The following is a 15,379-nucleotide window of genomic DNA, read 5'->3' as shown; positions in this document are numbered from 1 at the left end:
TCTAGTACACCCCCAAAACAAAATCAAGACTTTGTAAAAGAGCATAATAGAACCCCTTTAAAATTTCTCAATGGTTGTGATAAACAACACCGTTTTTACTTTGCCAAAAACAGCTCTGTGCACAGCGACCCATTTCGGTGCATGTCTCTTTAAATGATAATGAGCTACTGATCACCCCACCCCTCTTTTACATTTTTTTGTGTAAAACAAAACTAATCCACTGCATCCTCACTAATGAAGACTCTTATGTTCACTTTTACATCCAGCTACAAAACACCTGCATTGTTTATGAGACGTTGCCACTACAGCTGCTCGAGCGCGGAGAAAATGACGGACAGCATACAACTGGCTGAGAGTGGAAATATGCGCTTGTGGGCGGGGCCTGAGCAGTATGACATCATACTGCTCAGACAAGCAAACCAGCTTGATAATTGAGACTGTTTAGGTTTTTTGGGGATTAAAAAAAAGGAGTGAATGGATTTTTATCATTGTAGGGTGGTTGTATCCATACACTGTTAAGACACATTTATATGCACATTTATATTTCTTCTTAAGGGTCTGCCACTATGTGTGGGGGACAATGATATGCCTACGGGCCTTTTGGCACCATGATCTGGCCCTCTGTAATGCATCAGCAACCTGGTCTTTAGTGTTTTAGCCAAAAAGGTTCTTGGGTTACTTCTCAGGGTTTTTTAGACCACATCTTGTGCGATCACTGTTTTGTGTGTATTTGTGTGTACAAGAGTCTGTTAGCTTTCGGTTGACACTGTTACAATTTCCATTCTGTTGTTTAGCATGACTGCATGACTAAACTTTTTTGAGAAGATGTGACTCAGCAGATATTCACTCAGGTGCAGCACAGACCATGACAGGGAACCCACAAATGTCCAACATAAAATCATCTTGTGTTCTGTGGTTTCCTCCTTCTACGTAATTCATTGAGGGATCTTTCCCAGATTGCATCAGGGTCATCTGTGAGCCACATTATGACTTCAAATCGAAATTAGCCGATTGTAATTAACTCTTCTGTTTAATTGTTAGTGTTTACTTGAGTTTGGAGCTTCGATATCAGCTAACATGCTTAATAATAAATAAGTTAGTAAACGTGAAGGTAACTAAGGGACAGATCAAGCATCCGGAAATAAAAATAAAGATCATTCCAGGATCTTTAATCTTAATCTTTCATACTGGCCCATGATAAGTTACTCTACTTTAAATGACTGCACAAAAAATGCTGTAATATTAGTACAACGTATTGCTCTGTATGCATAGCAAAGCAGTTTATGTGCAATAGAGTCCTGTCAACTTTGAAGAATATTCTTCTAGCTAATTTCTGAGTCATGTGTCTGGCTGTAAAGGGTGTGTCTGGAGTTTCAGGAGTGTTCAGTAGCGCAGAGACCAGTGTATTTGTGGGATCTTTCATTAAAATGCTTTGACTGAGCTTTGTTGTATTAGTCTTTCCTCCTTACAGACAAAGGGAGATTAAACGTAAGTAATCACAGGGGTTTCGTGCTCACATTTTTAAATGTTACATTTCCTCACAACGCACTGCATCATAATACACAATACTGCTCAGCAGCGCAGGATGTTTTAGAGTCTACCCGGGATCAGAGACAGAGATAACCCAAAGTCAAGACCTGACGCTATGTGTGTAATCATTCTTTGGGTTTTAAAAGTTCAAATGCATACATGAGATTGTAAAGAGGGAGGGCTCTTCATTATTTAAGAGCTTAACAAGCCAATATGTCACCAATTGTGTCTTCAGTGGTCTTTATCCAAAGTCCAATCAAATGTTGAAGTCTCTCATTACTGACCAACCTATCAACAACTCCTAAATTTAAGATGAATGTATTTGAATTGCATATAAAATTTCCATCCATTTGGATTACACAGTTTTGACCAGCTAAGCTAATGTGACACATATTTGTTAGTCATACATAAATGAAATAGGTGAGATTTCTGTAATAGACAATGTGTTTTAAATACACAATAACCTGGTTTATATATTTAATATCAATCAATCCAATTTGTTGAATGTCATATATTTAAATAACTGAATATCGCTTGTTCCACACAGATATATTTTTTTAACCATGCTCATGCTTTGTAACTGAATAAATGTAATTGTGTTCACATTGAACAGATGTAAGCATTTTTTTAAAAATATGATTATTTAAATAAAACTAAACAGATAAAAAAAACGTTAATAGGTTATTAATGTTAAAACTGTACGGATTGACATTTTATATGCAATAAATCTTAAATTTAGGTCAAAATATATATTTTTGAAATATGTTTTTGAAATATTTTATGTTTTGTATTTGTTGAAATAAAGAAGCTTAAAAGACATTTATAAGTTAATAGTGCAGTTGCTAAGCCCACTTTCAAGTCTCTATTCTGGTTGTAAAATATGGATCAGATCTCTTGTTCATTTTCCCAGCTATTTTATCGTCTGCAGGTGAAAACTAGAAGCGCCCTTCGAAAAGTTATAGCACTCCTTACTTCAAGAAGCTGCATGGTTTAATGTTGTGTGAAACTGAGTTGCACCACAGTTGATTAGTAAGACTTACTGTCCTAAGTATGAGCAAAACATTTTAATATAGGTGCAATAAATGGTCAATAAATGCACAAAGCAACCTTTCCCACGTTATCAAAAGCTTTCGTCAGTTAAATTCTGACTTGCATGTTTTTTTTTCCTGCGCTCTTGCTTTCTGAAGCCCACTTTCAAGTCTCTATTCTGGTTGTAAAATATGGATCAGATCTCTTGTTCATTTTCTCAGCTATTTTATCGTCTGCAGGTGAAAACTAGAAGCGCCCTTCGAAAAGTTATAGCACTCCTTACTTCAAGAAGCTGCATGGTTTAATGTTGTGTGGAACTGAGTTGCACCACAGTTGATTAGTAAGACTTACTGTCCTAAGTATGAGCAAAACATTTTAATATAGGTGCAATAAATGGTCAACAAATGCACACAGCAACCTTTCCCACGTTATCAAAAGCTTTCGTCAGTTAAATTCTGACTTGCATGTTTTTTTTTCCTGCGCTCTTGCTTTCTGCATTTTTGCGTTGTCTTGTTCACATTATCTCTGCAGGAAGGAAGAGATCCAATGTAGTGATGTGGGTTGAGTGCCACGGTGTGTTTGTAAGACAGTTAAGATTCCATCACGTGAGTTTAAGAGGGGTTATTCATACGTATGTGCACACGCGCGACCAATATCAGTACCCTCTGAACCTGACTGTGGCCTATTTTGAGCCGCCCGCACTGATTGCCTATCTCAAGCTTAGAGGTGAGGAGAGCAGATGCAACCTTCACGCTGGAGCCCCTCGCATGCTCTGCGATAGAGAGATGGCAGATGGAAATAAGCGTTTGTGAAGAAGATGCAGTGACATCATCAGTGCAAGGAACTGATCTCTTCAAAAATACTGAGTCGTTTTGGGCTACTGGGACAACAGAAAGTCTGAGGCCTCAAGCAAAAAATAGATCAAATGCATGATGGTCTTACGAATGCTTTATGTGATTTAGTCTCAAACTATTTCAAATCATGTGCACAAGTGATTGGATATGATTAAAAAATATTGCTTGTTAAGGCGAATGTCTCTATAATTTAGTATTAGTCCTGTAATAATCCCGATTGTGCTATGAACATGAATTATACCTCAAATCACGTTGCTTGCTTAGAAGAGGAGCGCTATTACTTTTTTAAGAGATCAGATTTATGGACAATGAATTTATTTAATCAAAAACATAGGAATACTGTGAAATATTATTACAATTTAAAACAGCAGTTTTGTATTTTAATATTACTCTGATGACGAAGCTGCATTTTCAGCATCATTCCATTCTTCAGTGTCACATGATCCTTCAGAAATCCTTCTAATATGCTGATTTGGTGCTCAAGAAACATTTCTTATTATTATCAGTTAAAAACAGTTGTGCGGCTTGATATTTTTGTGGAAACAATGAATTATTCAGGAATCTTTGATGAAAAGAAAGAAAAAACAATTTATTTCAAACAGAAATCTTTTCTAACAATGTACTTTTGAACAGTATATTGTTCATTGAAGACAACACCCAAGTAATATCTAGGGACGAGAATATCACACGGATTTATAGGTGGGCTGTTTCAACTATGCAAACACCTAGCAACCATATAACAATGCACTAAAAACCACCCACAGCACCCTGTAATCTTGGTGGTGGGTTTTGCGCTGGCAAGCATCACATCACTCCAGTTTCATTTGCTGTTGGTGATTCTCTGAATAAAGAAACCAAAACTATAACTAGTCATTATATTTCATGCACTCTGTCATGCTGTCACATTTGCTCAAGTGACAGTGGGATGATTTTCTTGTTTGTGATTGATATTTAAGAATCAGATCAATTTCCTAGATTATCTTCGAACACCCAAACATGTAACAAAAGAGTGACTATTGTGCATGATAAATGTAATTTTTCTTTCTTTCTTTTATGGTGCTAGTTGCCCTGCCTGGACATTTTACTTAACAGGACCGATGCTTAATGCGATAGTTCACCCAAAAATTACAATTCTGTCATCATTTACCCAGATGTCTCATATACTCATGTAGTTTTAAACAAAAGATATTTTCCATATGTTTTGTTGTCTAAAAACTGTAATTAAATAGGGAACAATGTGTTTTGGACCCCATTGACTGTTACCGTATGGACAAAAACAGTTAAAATATTGTGTTCTAGAGAAGAAAGTAAGTCATATAGGTTTTGACGACATGAGAAAGAGCAGAATTTTTGGATGAACTATCCCTTTAATCGTAAAAAAGTTAGTGGAAGCATGGTTATAAAAACGTTATAAGTCTAATTCCGATATTAGTGTACAGGACTAGTTTTATGGCATGTTAAAGATGATTAAAATGGCTCTAGTGATGGTCAGAGTGGCCTGATCACTGTTCTGTTCTACTCTGTCGTTTTGCAACAACAGGAAGGCTGTCAATTACTCAACCCTGTCCTGCATGATGCGAGCGGTACGACCCAATGTCGTGGCGGTCGTCGTGAGCCACTGCGCAAGCGTCAGAACGCAGAATAGCAGAAGTGCAACAGTGTCGAAATCTGGGCCAGTGTCCTGCTGGGTCATGGCTCCACCTCTTACGGCCATTGTGGACGCCTGAGTTCCCGGCAGCCGTGCCGCAAGGACCCCCGGATGTTCACCGCCAGCGTCATACACTCGAGCCCAGGAGAAACAGAAGAATGGTCACAAAAAAGTCAAGAAACGGGGAAGAGGTGGATGAATAAAAGGTTTTGCCATTGGTACATCACAGCACTTTCAAACTGCGGACCTCATCCCCACCCGCAAACCCACTTTGCTACTCCAAGTAGACCACAACGATTCTATATAGTCACCTTGTATTTTTTCTTTTCATAAACACTTTGGAGGAGTAAATGGTATAATTGGAGTCTTAATAAGCCTCATTCGATTGCAGGTTCGAGTCATATAGGCCACGTCTTGGTCCTGTTTTCACTGTCTTCCTGTACTTTCCTGTAGCTTCTGCACATATAAGATTTATATTCCTCTCATCAACAGTGTGTTGACCTGATGTCTTTTGACCATTTTTCAATCAAAAATAAGTCCTTTTCTAGTTTCACTCATGACAGACTAAGCAACACCATCTTAAAAGGTGGCGTTAACCACTTGGGAAGGTGTCAGAAACTCATTGACTATTAATGTGTCTGCCAGGGATTGTTCACCTTTGATATGTTGGCCTTGTTTGTTCCGACAATGGTGTTGTTAATATTTAACCATAGTATTTTTATATTGGGACAGTATCAGCTGGCTTTTTCGAGAGGGTGGAGAGCTTTTTAAGAGGCCTGGGGAGTTTGTTTTACAATGAGGACCAACTGAGAGAAATTCTTTTCTTTTAAAATGTGTTTTCAAGGAAAAGGTCATTTAAGGGAAGTGAGAGGACAACCACATGTTAAAAATATGCAGAGGAAGCCTGAGTGTGTTTTTGATTTAATTGAAAACATTTGATTTGGGTATGATTAGGGTTTCACGGCTGAAGTGTACAGTGAATTTAAAGAAGCAGATATTAACCAAGACAATAGCTGGAGGCCATATGAGCAGTCTTTAATTGTTTCTAGGTAAAAACGTGCGAGCGTGTGGGATGAGGGTTTGACAATCCGGTGTAGGCTGGATCGTATTAGTATCAGCAGGTCCGCCGGCGGTGTGACGCAGCGATTCGTTTACTGACAGACCTAACAGTATTGACGGTAAAATCCTGCCTGGAAGCGGGCGGGGCATTGCTCTCTAGTAAAAGGGGAAAAGAAACTTGTAATCCTGACGTTGGAAACCCCTGTGTTAGCAATCAATGGTCCTCAGGAGACTAGGACACAAACTAAATAAACAAAGCGAACTGGAACCAAAGCTGTATGTCTCTGACCCAGTTTAGAGTGGCCAGATCTCGCAGGAGAAACAAGCGTAAAATATGCACAAAGTAAGCGAAAATAAGCCACTTATTCTGGACAGAATAAGTAAAATAAGCGTAAAATAAGTGACTTGCATCACCAAAGTTAGCGAAAACATACAACCCCTTTGTTCTGGACAGAATAAGCAAAATACATGTCAAATAACCAAACGTGCCTCAGGACAAGGTGATTGAAAAGCCAGTAAAAAATAAGCAAGCACAGTAAAATATTTTAATTACTGTAAGCAATTAATTAATCACGGAATTAATCTTGCATTGGACTCCCAAAGTCTGTATTCTTATGGGTGTCCCCCCTGCCTTAAGGAAAAAAGGACAATGCTCATGGATCATTTCTGTATGATGACATATAGGCAATGATGTGTACATGAATCACTGTCATCGACACTGTATGATGAAACTGTACTTCACATATATATGTAGCTAGATTGGAAGTAGTTTTTTCCTTAAAACTGGCCACTATGGCATGCGCAACACTCAAAATTGTTGGGTTAATGTAATTTCATGTCAAATCTGTGCTTTATTTGTATAAATTTTGTTGGGAATAGTATTCAAACAGACCTACATGTGTTGTTGCTTAAATTTACAGGGCTAGGGAAAAAAAGTATAATATTCTTATACATTAAAATGTTTTTGGCCACACTTTGTCAGAGGCCCTGATGATGGCCCTGCCTATGTGATTTTTTGTCTTTTACAGTAGGACTCGTTCACATTTATGACATATTTTTAAATTATGTAATAGTTTGAAATACATAATGTAATTCTCAGGCATTGAGTATTATTATTTGTTTGCTAACCTTCTGCTTAGTCTGGCATTAAGAAAACTTCTCAAGAAAAGTAAATAAGGAACAAAGAAATCTCATTCAATAGATTCAAATGGTATATGGCGTTTTGTTATCTCATGGTTCTTAAAAATATTCAGATGCAGACAGAGTCTAAAACAGTTGTATTAAAGAGAGTAGGCTATCTAAGGCAGCCGCACGTTACACACACAAGCACACTTGCATGCACAGATGGAGAAGGAAGTTGGAAGTGTTGAGCAACTAAGATCCTCCTGCACTAGGACGACGTTGTGAAATACATTGTTCTAAACAACACCCTTTTCCTCCTTTACCGATCACAGCTTCTCACTGTTCTACAGGTTCCCTTTCAAATATCAAACAAAATGTCAAACTAAACTTCTTAAGAAAACTATGCAGTGTGGTGCAATCATCATGCAGGCATTTAATTATGAAAGACAAGTTAAATCACACATAGTAAAAGCTGTGTTTGTGGTGTGAGAAATGTACACATTGTGTACCCACACATAAGAGGAAGATTTTTTTCTATAAGTTCAGATACTGTTAATTGAATTAGTGATAAATTATTTTAAGCCCTCTCTCTCTCTCTCTCTCTCACACACACACATACACTCTCTCACTCTCCCACCTTCTATTGTCATGGTGATGAACTGTTCCTTTTCTACCTGTTACTTACTCTCCTCCCTGACTGACAGGTCATTCGACCTGTTCATCAGGTTTCATTTCCTCCCGCAGGACTCAAGCAGGAACGGTCACACCTCAACAGTTCAGAGTTGCCCTGTTACCAATGATGAATTCCAACAATAAATATCTCAAAAAATAGATTTGGTGGGTACTCTGGTGTGGAAAAATGTAAAATCCAAATTTCTATGTGTGATGAGTTGACTAACGCAGATATTTTTTAATTGAATCAAGTCTACCTTGGCTATACTTTTGAAATATATTTTACACACTCACTCTCTACTCTCTCTCTCTCTCTCTCTCATACACACACACACACATTTTTTTTATTAATAGAAAGAGTTTTGTGTGATGTAGTGTGTAGCAGCCTTCCCAGTGTATTATTTTATCCCAGATATATTTACATACATTTATCTGTGGTTTGGACACACCTAAAGACAATATTTTTTATTTATTCATTTTAATAAATAATTGAATTAGATTAAAATGAGATTGTATATTGATTAAACCGACCTCATACTGATCATTCATCATTTCCCTTATCTAAATCAAATCTAACCACATGGGTGCTTACACGTCCCATCCGTATTTCATGTCCATGTTTAATATTTGGTTTAATCTCACTGTGACATGCTTTCTGTTGAGTAAACTAAGCGTTTGTGTGTTTTGAGGGGGCTAGAAAGTTCAGTGCTTATCTAGCCTTGGACCGGAGTCTTTAATGGACCGCTGAACTCTTTGGATTGTGAACCCTGGCTGTGTATTTTAGATAACTGTACCTCTGTAGCGTGGTGACTCATGAACACAGGTTTCAAAAGATCTCCAAAATTCCAGTCACGAAACAGGAGATTTCTATCAAGTAACTGTGAATGATTAATATGTCTTGATGTGTATAGAGTTTGACATGTATATGCACTGTTTAAAAGAAGCCAGCTAAAGTGAAACCAGGAGTATTCACTGCATAATGGAAACCGAATCTCAGCAGCTGTGGGTGAATGGGTGGGTGTGTACTAATATGTTTTTGACAGCAGTAATAAAATGTGGTCAGACACACAGGATTCCAGTACAGTAAAAATCATTTAATTCAATAAAATAGTATATAGCAGTAGACCAGTTGTACCGTTATCATTTTTATAAGACTACTTCACTGCGTTTCCAATACTGTTACAATGAGTTGCATCATACCTCTGCAGTACAACTCTTCCCATGACAACCACTGCCCCAGATATGGCGAAAGGAATTTAAATAACAGAATATTAAACAGTAGATATCTCACTTTAAAACCCGTACAAAAATACTTTACAGACGAAATACATGACAGGGTTTCCAGATGACCAGAGTTATGCCGAGCACACGGTGGGATATTGCGCAATCCAGGCGCACAGTCCACTTTCATGTTTGTTTCTCGGTTGTAAACGCGTCGAACGAGCGATCGCCCGTTTTTAAACGAATCACAGAAAACTTTTGTTGTAAATTCTGCACTCTTGAAAGTCACTGACAGTCACTAAGCACCGCAGGAGTCCCGTCAGCACTGGCCGGTGGCGGAGAGCAGGTTGCGCAGCGTCGCCAGCTCGCGCGACAGCTGCTCCACGCGCTTCTGTAACCGGTCGTTCTCGGCTGCGAGCTCCAGCACTTTGTGCTGCGTCTCCATGTTGCGCATTTTGGCTTTGTCTCTGCTTTTGCGGACGGCGAGATTGTTCCTCTCGCGCCGCTGTTTGTACTCGTCGCTGTCCTTGTCCACCCTCTTCTTTCCTTTGCCGCCAGAAGCCATCTTGCCGCCAGACTGAGGTGATCTTCCCTTACCTGGCGGCGCAGGTGTACCTGGCGGACTCGAGCAGGAGGAGGACGCGGTGGAAATGTTACCCAGGCTGCCGCTAGGAGCGTTCTGGTACTGCAGATACGAGCGCATGTCAAAGCCCCCGGAACCATCCATTGGCGGTTCTTCGTGTCGCCAGTTAGTTTTGGCAAAGCTGCCCAGAAAGTCCGGGCTGAACACGGCGTCTATGCGCGTCTCCTGGAGCTCCGGATACGCCAGCTGGTTCGAGTCCCGCTCTGTCAGCGAGATGTAGTTCTTGTAGCTCTGTAACGCCGCTCTCTTGCTCTTGTTTTCCTCGGAGAGAAAGTCGCCGTAGATTCCCAGTGCGCGGTGCCGGGCTTCGTCTTGGCTGGCCAGATGCTGGTACTGGGGCGAGTCCAAATAGATGCTGAAGTCTATGGCTTTCTCGTGCTCAGAAATATCATGAAGCTTCGTCATGGAGCCGTTCGTAGGCTGCTTGCAAATGCCTTCGCTGACCGGGCTGCTGCTGGCGTTAGTGCTGTGGAAAGCGAGGTAGTCCCCCTCGTAAAAACCGGCCACTTCCATGGATCTTAACACCCGCCGGATTGCGGCAGGACGGAGATCAGGGTCTCGCCTTCCCCCTGACAACTTCGCAAGTGTCACCGACGGCAGCGCAAAACTCACGCGAAAATTCGAGAGGCTTCCGTCGGCAGAAATAACTAGATGACTTTTGTCTAGTTATGTAGGTGACAGGTTGCTTGCTGGAGAGCTCGAGTCAGTTCCCATGCCTCGGAAAGGGGTGTTTATAGGGGTGTGTGAGGGGGCGGCGATTCTCTGTTTGGTGTGACGCGTTTTTCTGGTTTTGACCGCAGACACTAAGAACTTAAAGTGGGGTCTGTGAACACACGAGCGAATAACAGTAGAAAATAAACACGGCATAAACAGATACGAATGTGCTGAGTTTAGGCGTTTATAAGGAACACCTGCTTAACCGTCTACCAAAATATTTTGAATAAATATAGATTCAGAATGAGATTTATTGACAAGTATGTTTTCACTTGTAAGGACTTTGTCTCGGTGAAGCTTCAGGTGAAACAGAAAAAAACCCACTAGTTAAAAAAGAATATACATACATGCATATATACAGTATGTACATATACACACACACAATATGATATTTACAAATAAGGCATGTACACAACAGACATAAATAAGATATGTTGAAGTAATTGTATAATTGATCATTATTTCTTATATAAAAGTTATGCAATATATATTTGTATTTATTTTATTAGTTTATTTATGTGCTCTACATAACTCTACAGACAGAACTCTACACAACTTTTATAGTAAACTAATAAAATAAAGAGGGTACAGCAATAAAAGCAGGTTTTTGGAGGAGCGGTCAGTTGCTGTTGCCATGGACAACGGTCATTATTCATCAACTTTTGTAATTTGACTATAATAAAGTCTTTTCGAGAGCTGTGTAGTAATTAAGCAACAAGGCACCTGAGGATGTGCCTCAGTCATGTCTAAAGGCCGTTGTTAGCCATGACTATATTTACAATATAGCACAACCTTGAGAGAGTTGCCTTTATTTTGGTAAGTGGTTAGCAAATAATAAAAATGCTAGGATTTAAAAAAATATTATTAGTAAAACTTTTTTTAAGCAAATTCATTAAATGTCTTTCTTAAAGTTGAATATATATAGTGCCTGATATAACAGCAAAAATAAGATTTTCTATAGGGGCTGAACATGTCAAAGTTGTTACTATATTACTGAATGTAACCTGTCTGGAATGTTGTATTGTCCAATCAGTTGCTAAGACCGCCGGAAGGGTCCGTTTCATTTAAAGGGTTGTGTTTTCCATTGAATTCTATACAGGGCTGTCATCCTGCAATATGATCCACACTTTATATTCACACATTAAAGTTAGCTAATCAGTTTTATTCCCCTTACTTGATTAATATCACATCATATCATTGTCTAACCTTCAGTACCCTCAGCAGTAATTTCAATTTCAATTGGACTATTACAGTCATGTTCCAGAGGCAGCAGGCGGTAGCTGCTGCAATAACCGCGATTATGCCTCGTCAGTGATGGGGCTAGTCTGCCATCTAGTGGGTATGTGAAGGATTGCACTGCAAGCTGATTAACTTAATTTCATCATTGTCCTCTAGCTTCACCGTCTCTCTCAATATTTCCTTTTCTTATTCAGTTCCTGAACATCCTCCATCATAGTGCAATGTCTTGCAAGAACTGACTCATTAAGCAGTCAGCACGTAATGCAATTATATAAATTGTCATGTCAAATATTTCGAATATTGTGCATTTATTATTATTTTATGTATAGTTTATTTATTATCATTATATCATATTTTATTGTACACATTCCGTTACTTTTTATAGAGCGCCAGCGACGCAAATCCTACATCAAATGTTTGTATTGTGATTTTGGACTGTCCTCTGTCAGAAATCTTGACCGAATCTTGACTGTATTCAACATTTATGACTAGTGTGGACTGTTTGGACCAAAATAAAGGCGAATAAATTATGACAGATCTTTTTATTTGGAAGAAATATTTTCATTTTGAACGAACTAATTCTTTGTCTTGTAAAGGTCTGTTTTTTGTTAGATAGACATTGTATTTCGCATTTACTCCTTTGACTTGTGAAATGACATTTCACCAGTACTCGTTTTGCAAACTAAAAATACTAAATTTAGTTTGATTTTTAATAACATTATGAAAAATATATATCTAGACAAAGCACAGAAAAATACCACGATCCATATACACCACACTTTTACGTAAAAGTAACTAAAATTAATCGCCGTCAGTGTAGCCTGTTTTCTGATTGGTGGCATCCGGGTGGGGTCAGGACATTCTTGCTTTCTAATTGGTCGCCATGTTTGTTATGGAAACGGGTTCTAATTGCTGATTGGATGAATGCTGCAGAAGAACGAACGCAATTGGTGGAGGGAAGAGACGCGCAGCAGGGCGGACAGAGGCGTGGAGTTGAGGATGCGGAATTAACGCATTCGCTGCGCCCGAACCGGACTGAATATGGCGAGCACCGAGAGCAAAAGAGGGTCTTCGGAAAACTTTCACACAACCGAGCCAAGTGGATCGGACCAGCCGGGCGTGAGAAGGGGTCCACAGCATGCAGGTGCTAGAGAGCTCGCGGAGTTATACTCGCCAGGTGAGAATTTAAACCGGTTCTTTACGTTTCCCGTCGGCGCCGGTATCCGCCCGCCTCTGCCCACACCGAGGATTGACCGGACTGCCAGCCACGAGTTTCCCGTAGACAGCCCCGGACAGCACGGTCACGGAGCCGTAGCATTCGCCTCGTAATCTAGAGTAGTGTGTTTTGAAGGTGCACGTATATATTCAGCGTGCATATTCAGTCTGGGGTCTCTGGGGGGATAAACACGACGGAGTTATTACTGTAGCTGTAGCATATAGGGATGGATTAATGAGTGATGTTTATGTGAGTTTGAATGAGCGCAGCGCCCTATTGACGCCAGCTATAAGATGAGTCGAACATAATTGTCTGTGGCAAATTTGACCAAAATGGGTTATTAATCATGCATTGTGTGCTTATCTATCTCTTATAGTCCCAAGGGAGTAATTCTGTGCCAGAAATAGTCGTGGGAACTTACTTGTAGCTGTCAGATACTGACAGGAGATCGCTTTGATTTCTTGATGACCACATAGAAGCGTTCAGTAATTTCTTTTATAGTTTAAAAAGTTGTACACAAAACATACGGTATTTTTGAGAAATAACATTAAAATAACGTACAGACTAAAAGCTGTCTTTTTCTACAAGGAGCGGGGTCGCCCCTTCATGGTTGCCCCTACTATTTACATCACATGGCTAATTGTGCTAAGCAACTGACTATTTTTTGCATATAGCTCATTTAGCAAGTGTTTTATGTGATTTACCAAGCATAAACGTAACAGTTATGGGGATACCATCCCTACAAAAATTTTTTAATGGTAACCAAACAGTTGATGGTAGCCATTGACTTCCATTTTATTGAAGTCAATGGCTACCGTCAACTGTTTGGTCACTAACATTATTCAAAATATCTCCTTTTAAGCAAAACAGAAGAAAGAAACTAATACAGGTTTGGAACAACTTGGGGGTGAGTAAATGATGACAGAGTTTTGAATGAACTATCCCCTCAGTGTAAACAAAACAAGTAAAGCTAATTTTAAAGGTGCATTCAAATTAGCAGAAAAAGTCTATTGTCCATCGTCAACAGTATGGCCATATATGAAGCACAGCTAACTCAGAAGTCAAAATAGCTTTCTGTTGGTCAACGCAGTGAATCTGTGACCAGCTTGAACCCATTGCGAAATCTGCATGGGGACATCTTTCGTCTTCACTCGACATTTCTATTTGTGTGGATTCCGATTGAAACGAAAATGTGATGCTAAATATGACCGAACCTTAACAGCATTGTCAGAACACACAAAAAGATGGCAAACATCCTAGATGTGAAGCGGCAGCAGTTAGTAAACTTAATGCATCCAAGCCAATAGGTATAAATCCAAAACTGGCACTATTGAGTATTGAAAAACCTATTGAAAGCACCTATAAGGGCGGTGTGGGTTTGACTCTTTGTTTTTATCTTCATAGGAATGTGTTATGAATATGAATAACAACAACAAATGCTATTTTATAGGATTAGCACAACAGGTTCACACAAAACCAAAAGCCCACAATAGATGAATAGATTGTGCTCAGTAAACCTGAGTGTACCCCGGAAGGAGGAACTCCATCAGTACCAGCAGGGAACAGTGGACATTGTGTCGGGGACAAATGATGTGTACGAATACAAGAACAGAACAGGAACGGAAGCAAAACAAAACGTCACAGTAAGCAGAGCAGTGTGAGGGTGTGGTAGCTGTGAAAGGTATGAGTTTGTTGGAGTTGTTGTGGGTGGGGTGCTGCGGTTCAGTGTCAAATGGAGCAGGACTGATGTGGATTTCTGGGTAGCATTAGATTTAGTGCTTCTCTAAAGTCACATCAGTTTCCTCGGATAGTCTTTTTCTGTTTACAGTCACTATGGTGATTCAGGGAGTGTTTTGACTCTCAGTATTTCAGTATCAGATTAACACTGAATTAATCTGTTACCTTGGAACAAACATGGCAGTATTTCTAGATTCTGTCAGCTGTGGTGTGAATCATGTTTTTTGGTCATTTCAGATATTTTCTGCAAAGTGATTCTGCTCTGAATTCAGGGCAAAGGTGAATTTGCCCTTGGCACACAATTGTAGCTATGAAATGAAACAATGTGACATTGAGATCATTGCTTTAATACAAACTCATAGCATATTAGGGATGTAACGGTATGAAAATTTAATATCACGATTATAGTGACCAAAGTTATCATGATTATCAATATTATCACGATTTTGTTAAAATTAGATGAAAACGTTCAAAAAGAACTGATACACACACTGAAAACATTTCAATAACTTTTATATTTGAAAATCAACAAATACAATTAGCAGCTATATGCACTTTTTTTATAGCAAAAACATTAAATTAACATTAACATGAAGCCCTAATAATAATAATAATAATAATAAATCACTTGTGTATATATATATATATATACACACAATGTGATTTCCGTTTGTGATCATGTGATCTTCGGTTAG

General features: G+C 39.1%; 2 protein-coding genes and 1 long non-coding RNA gene across 4 annotated transcripts in view; 1 reads left to right on the top strand and 2 right to left on the bottom strand.

The window, feature by feature from the left end:
- The window catches only part of LOC107556314 (uncharacterized), a 24,318-nt gene that overhangs the window by 6,833 nt on the left and 2,106 nt on the right, over positions 1-15,379 (bottom strand). The window contains exon 2 of one of the 2 annotated variants that reach the window (XR_001605264.1): positions 3,231-3,234. The exons of the other annotated variant lie outside the window; for it this stretch is intronic. This is a non-coding gene — a long non-coding RNA (uncharacterized lncRNA). The remainder of the gene's footprint in view (positions 1-3,230; positions 3,235-15,379) is intronic. 2 annotated transcript variants of the gene reach the window in all.
- LOC107556312 (CCAAT/enhancer-binding protein beta-like) lies at positions 8,988-10,500 on the bottom strand. Its single transcript, XM_016239388.1, has one exon. It carries the CDS (start codon positions 10,289-10,291, stop codon positions 9,455-9,457), a length of 837 nt encoding a protein of 278 aa, XP_016094874.1. The 5' UTR covers positions 10,292-10,500; the 3' UTR covers positions 8,988-9,454.
- LOC107556313 (transmembrane protein 189-like) overlaps positions 12,708-15,379 on the top strand; it is a 13,517-nt gene continuing 10,845 nt past the window's right edge. Inside the window, exon 1 of the mRNA XM_016239389.1 lies at positions 12,708-12,908. Coding sequence (XP_016094875.1) covers positions 12,773-12,908 — 136 coding nt within the window. The 5' untranslated portion in view covers positions 12,708-12,772. The remainder of the gene's footprint in view (positions 12,909-15,379) is intronic.

Source organism: Sinocyclocheilus grahami, unplaced genomic scaffold (genome assembly GCF_001515645.1).
Source record: "Sinocyclocheilus grahami isolate Dianchi unplaced genomic scaffold, SAMN03320097.WGS_v1.1 scaffold564.1, whole genome shotgun sequence".
NCBI classification, from domain to species: Eukaryota; Metazoa; Chordata; class Actinopteri; order Cypriniformes; family Cyprinidae; genus Sinocyclocheilus; species Sinocyclocheilus grahami.
Note: the sequence above shows the minus strand (reverse complement) of the source record. Positions and strands in the feature narration are given on the sequence as shown.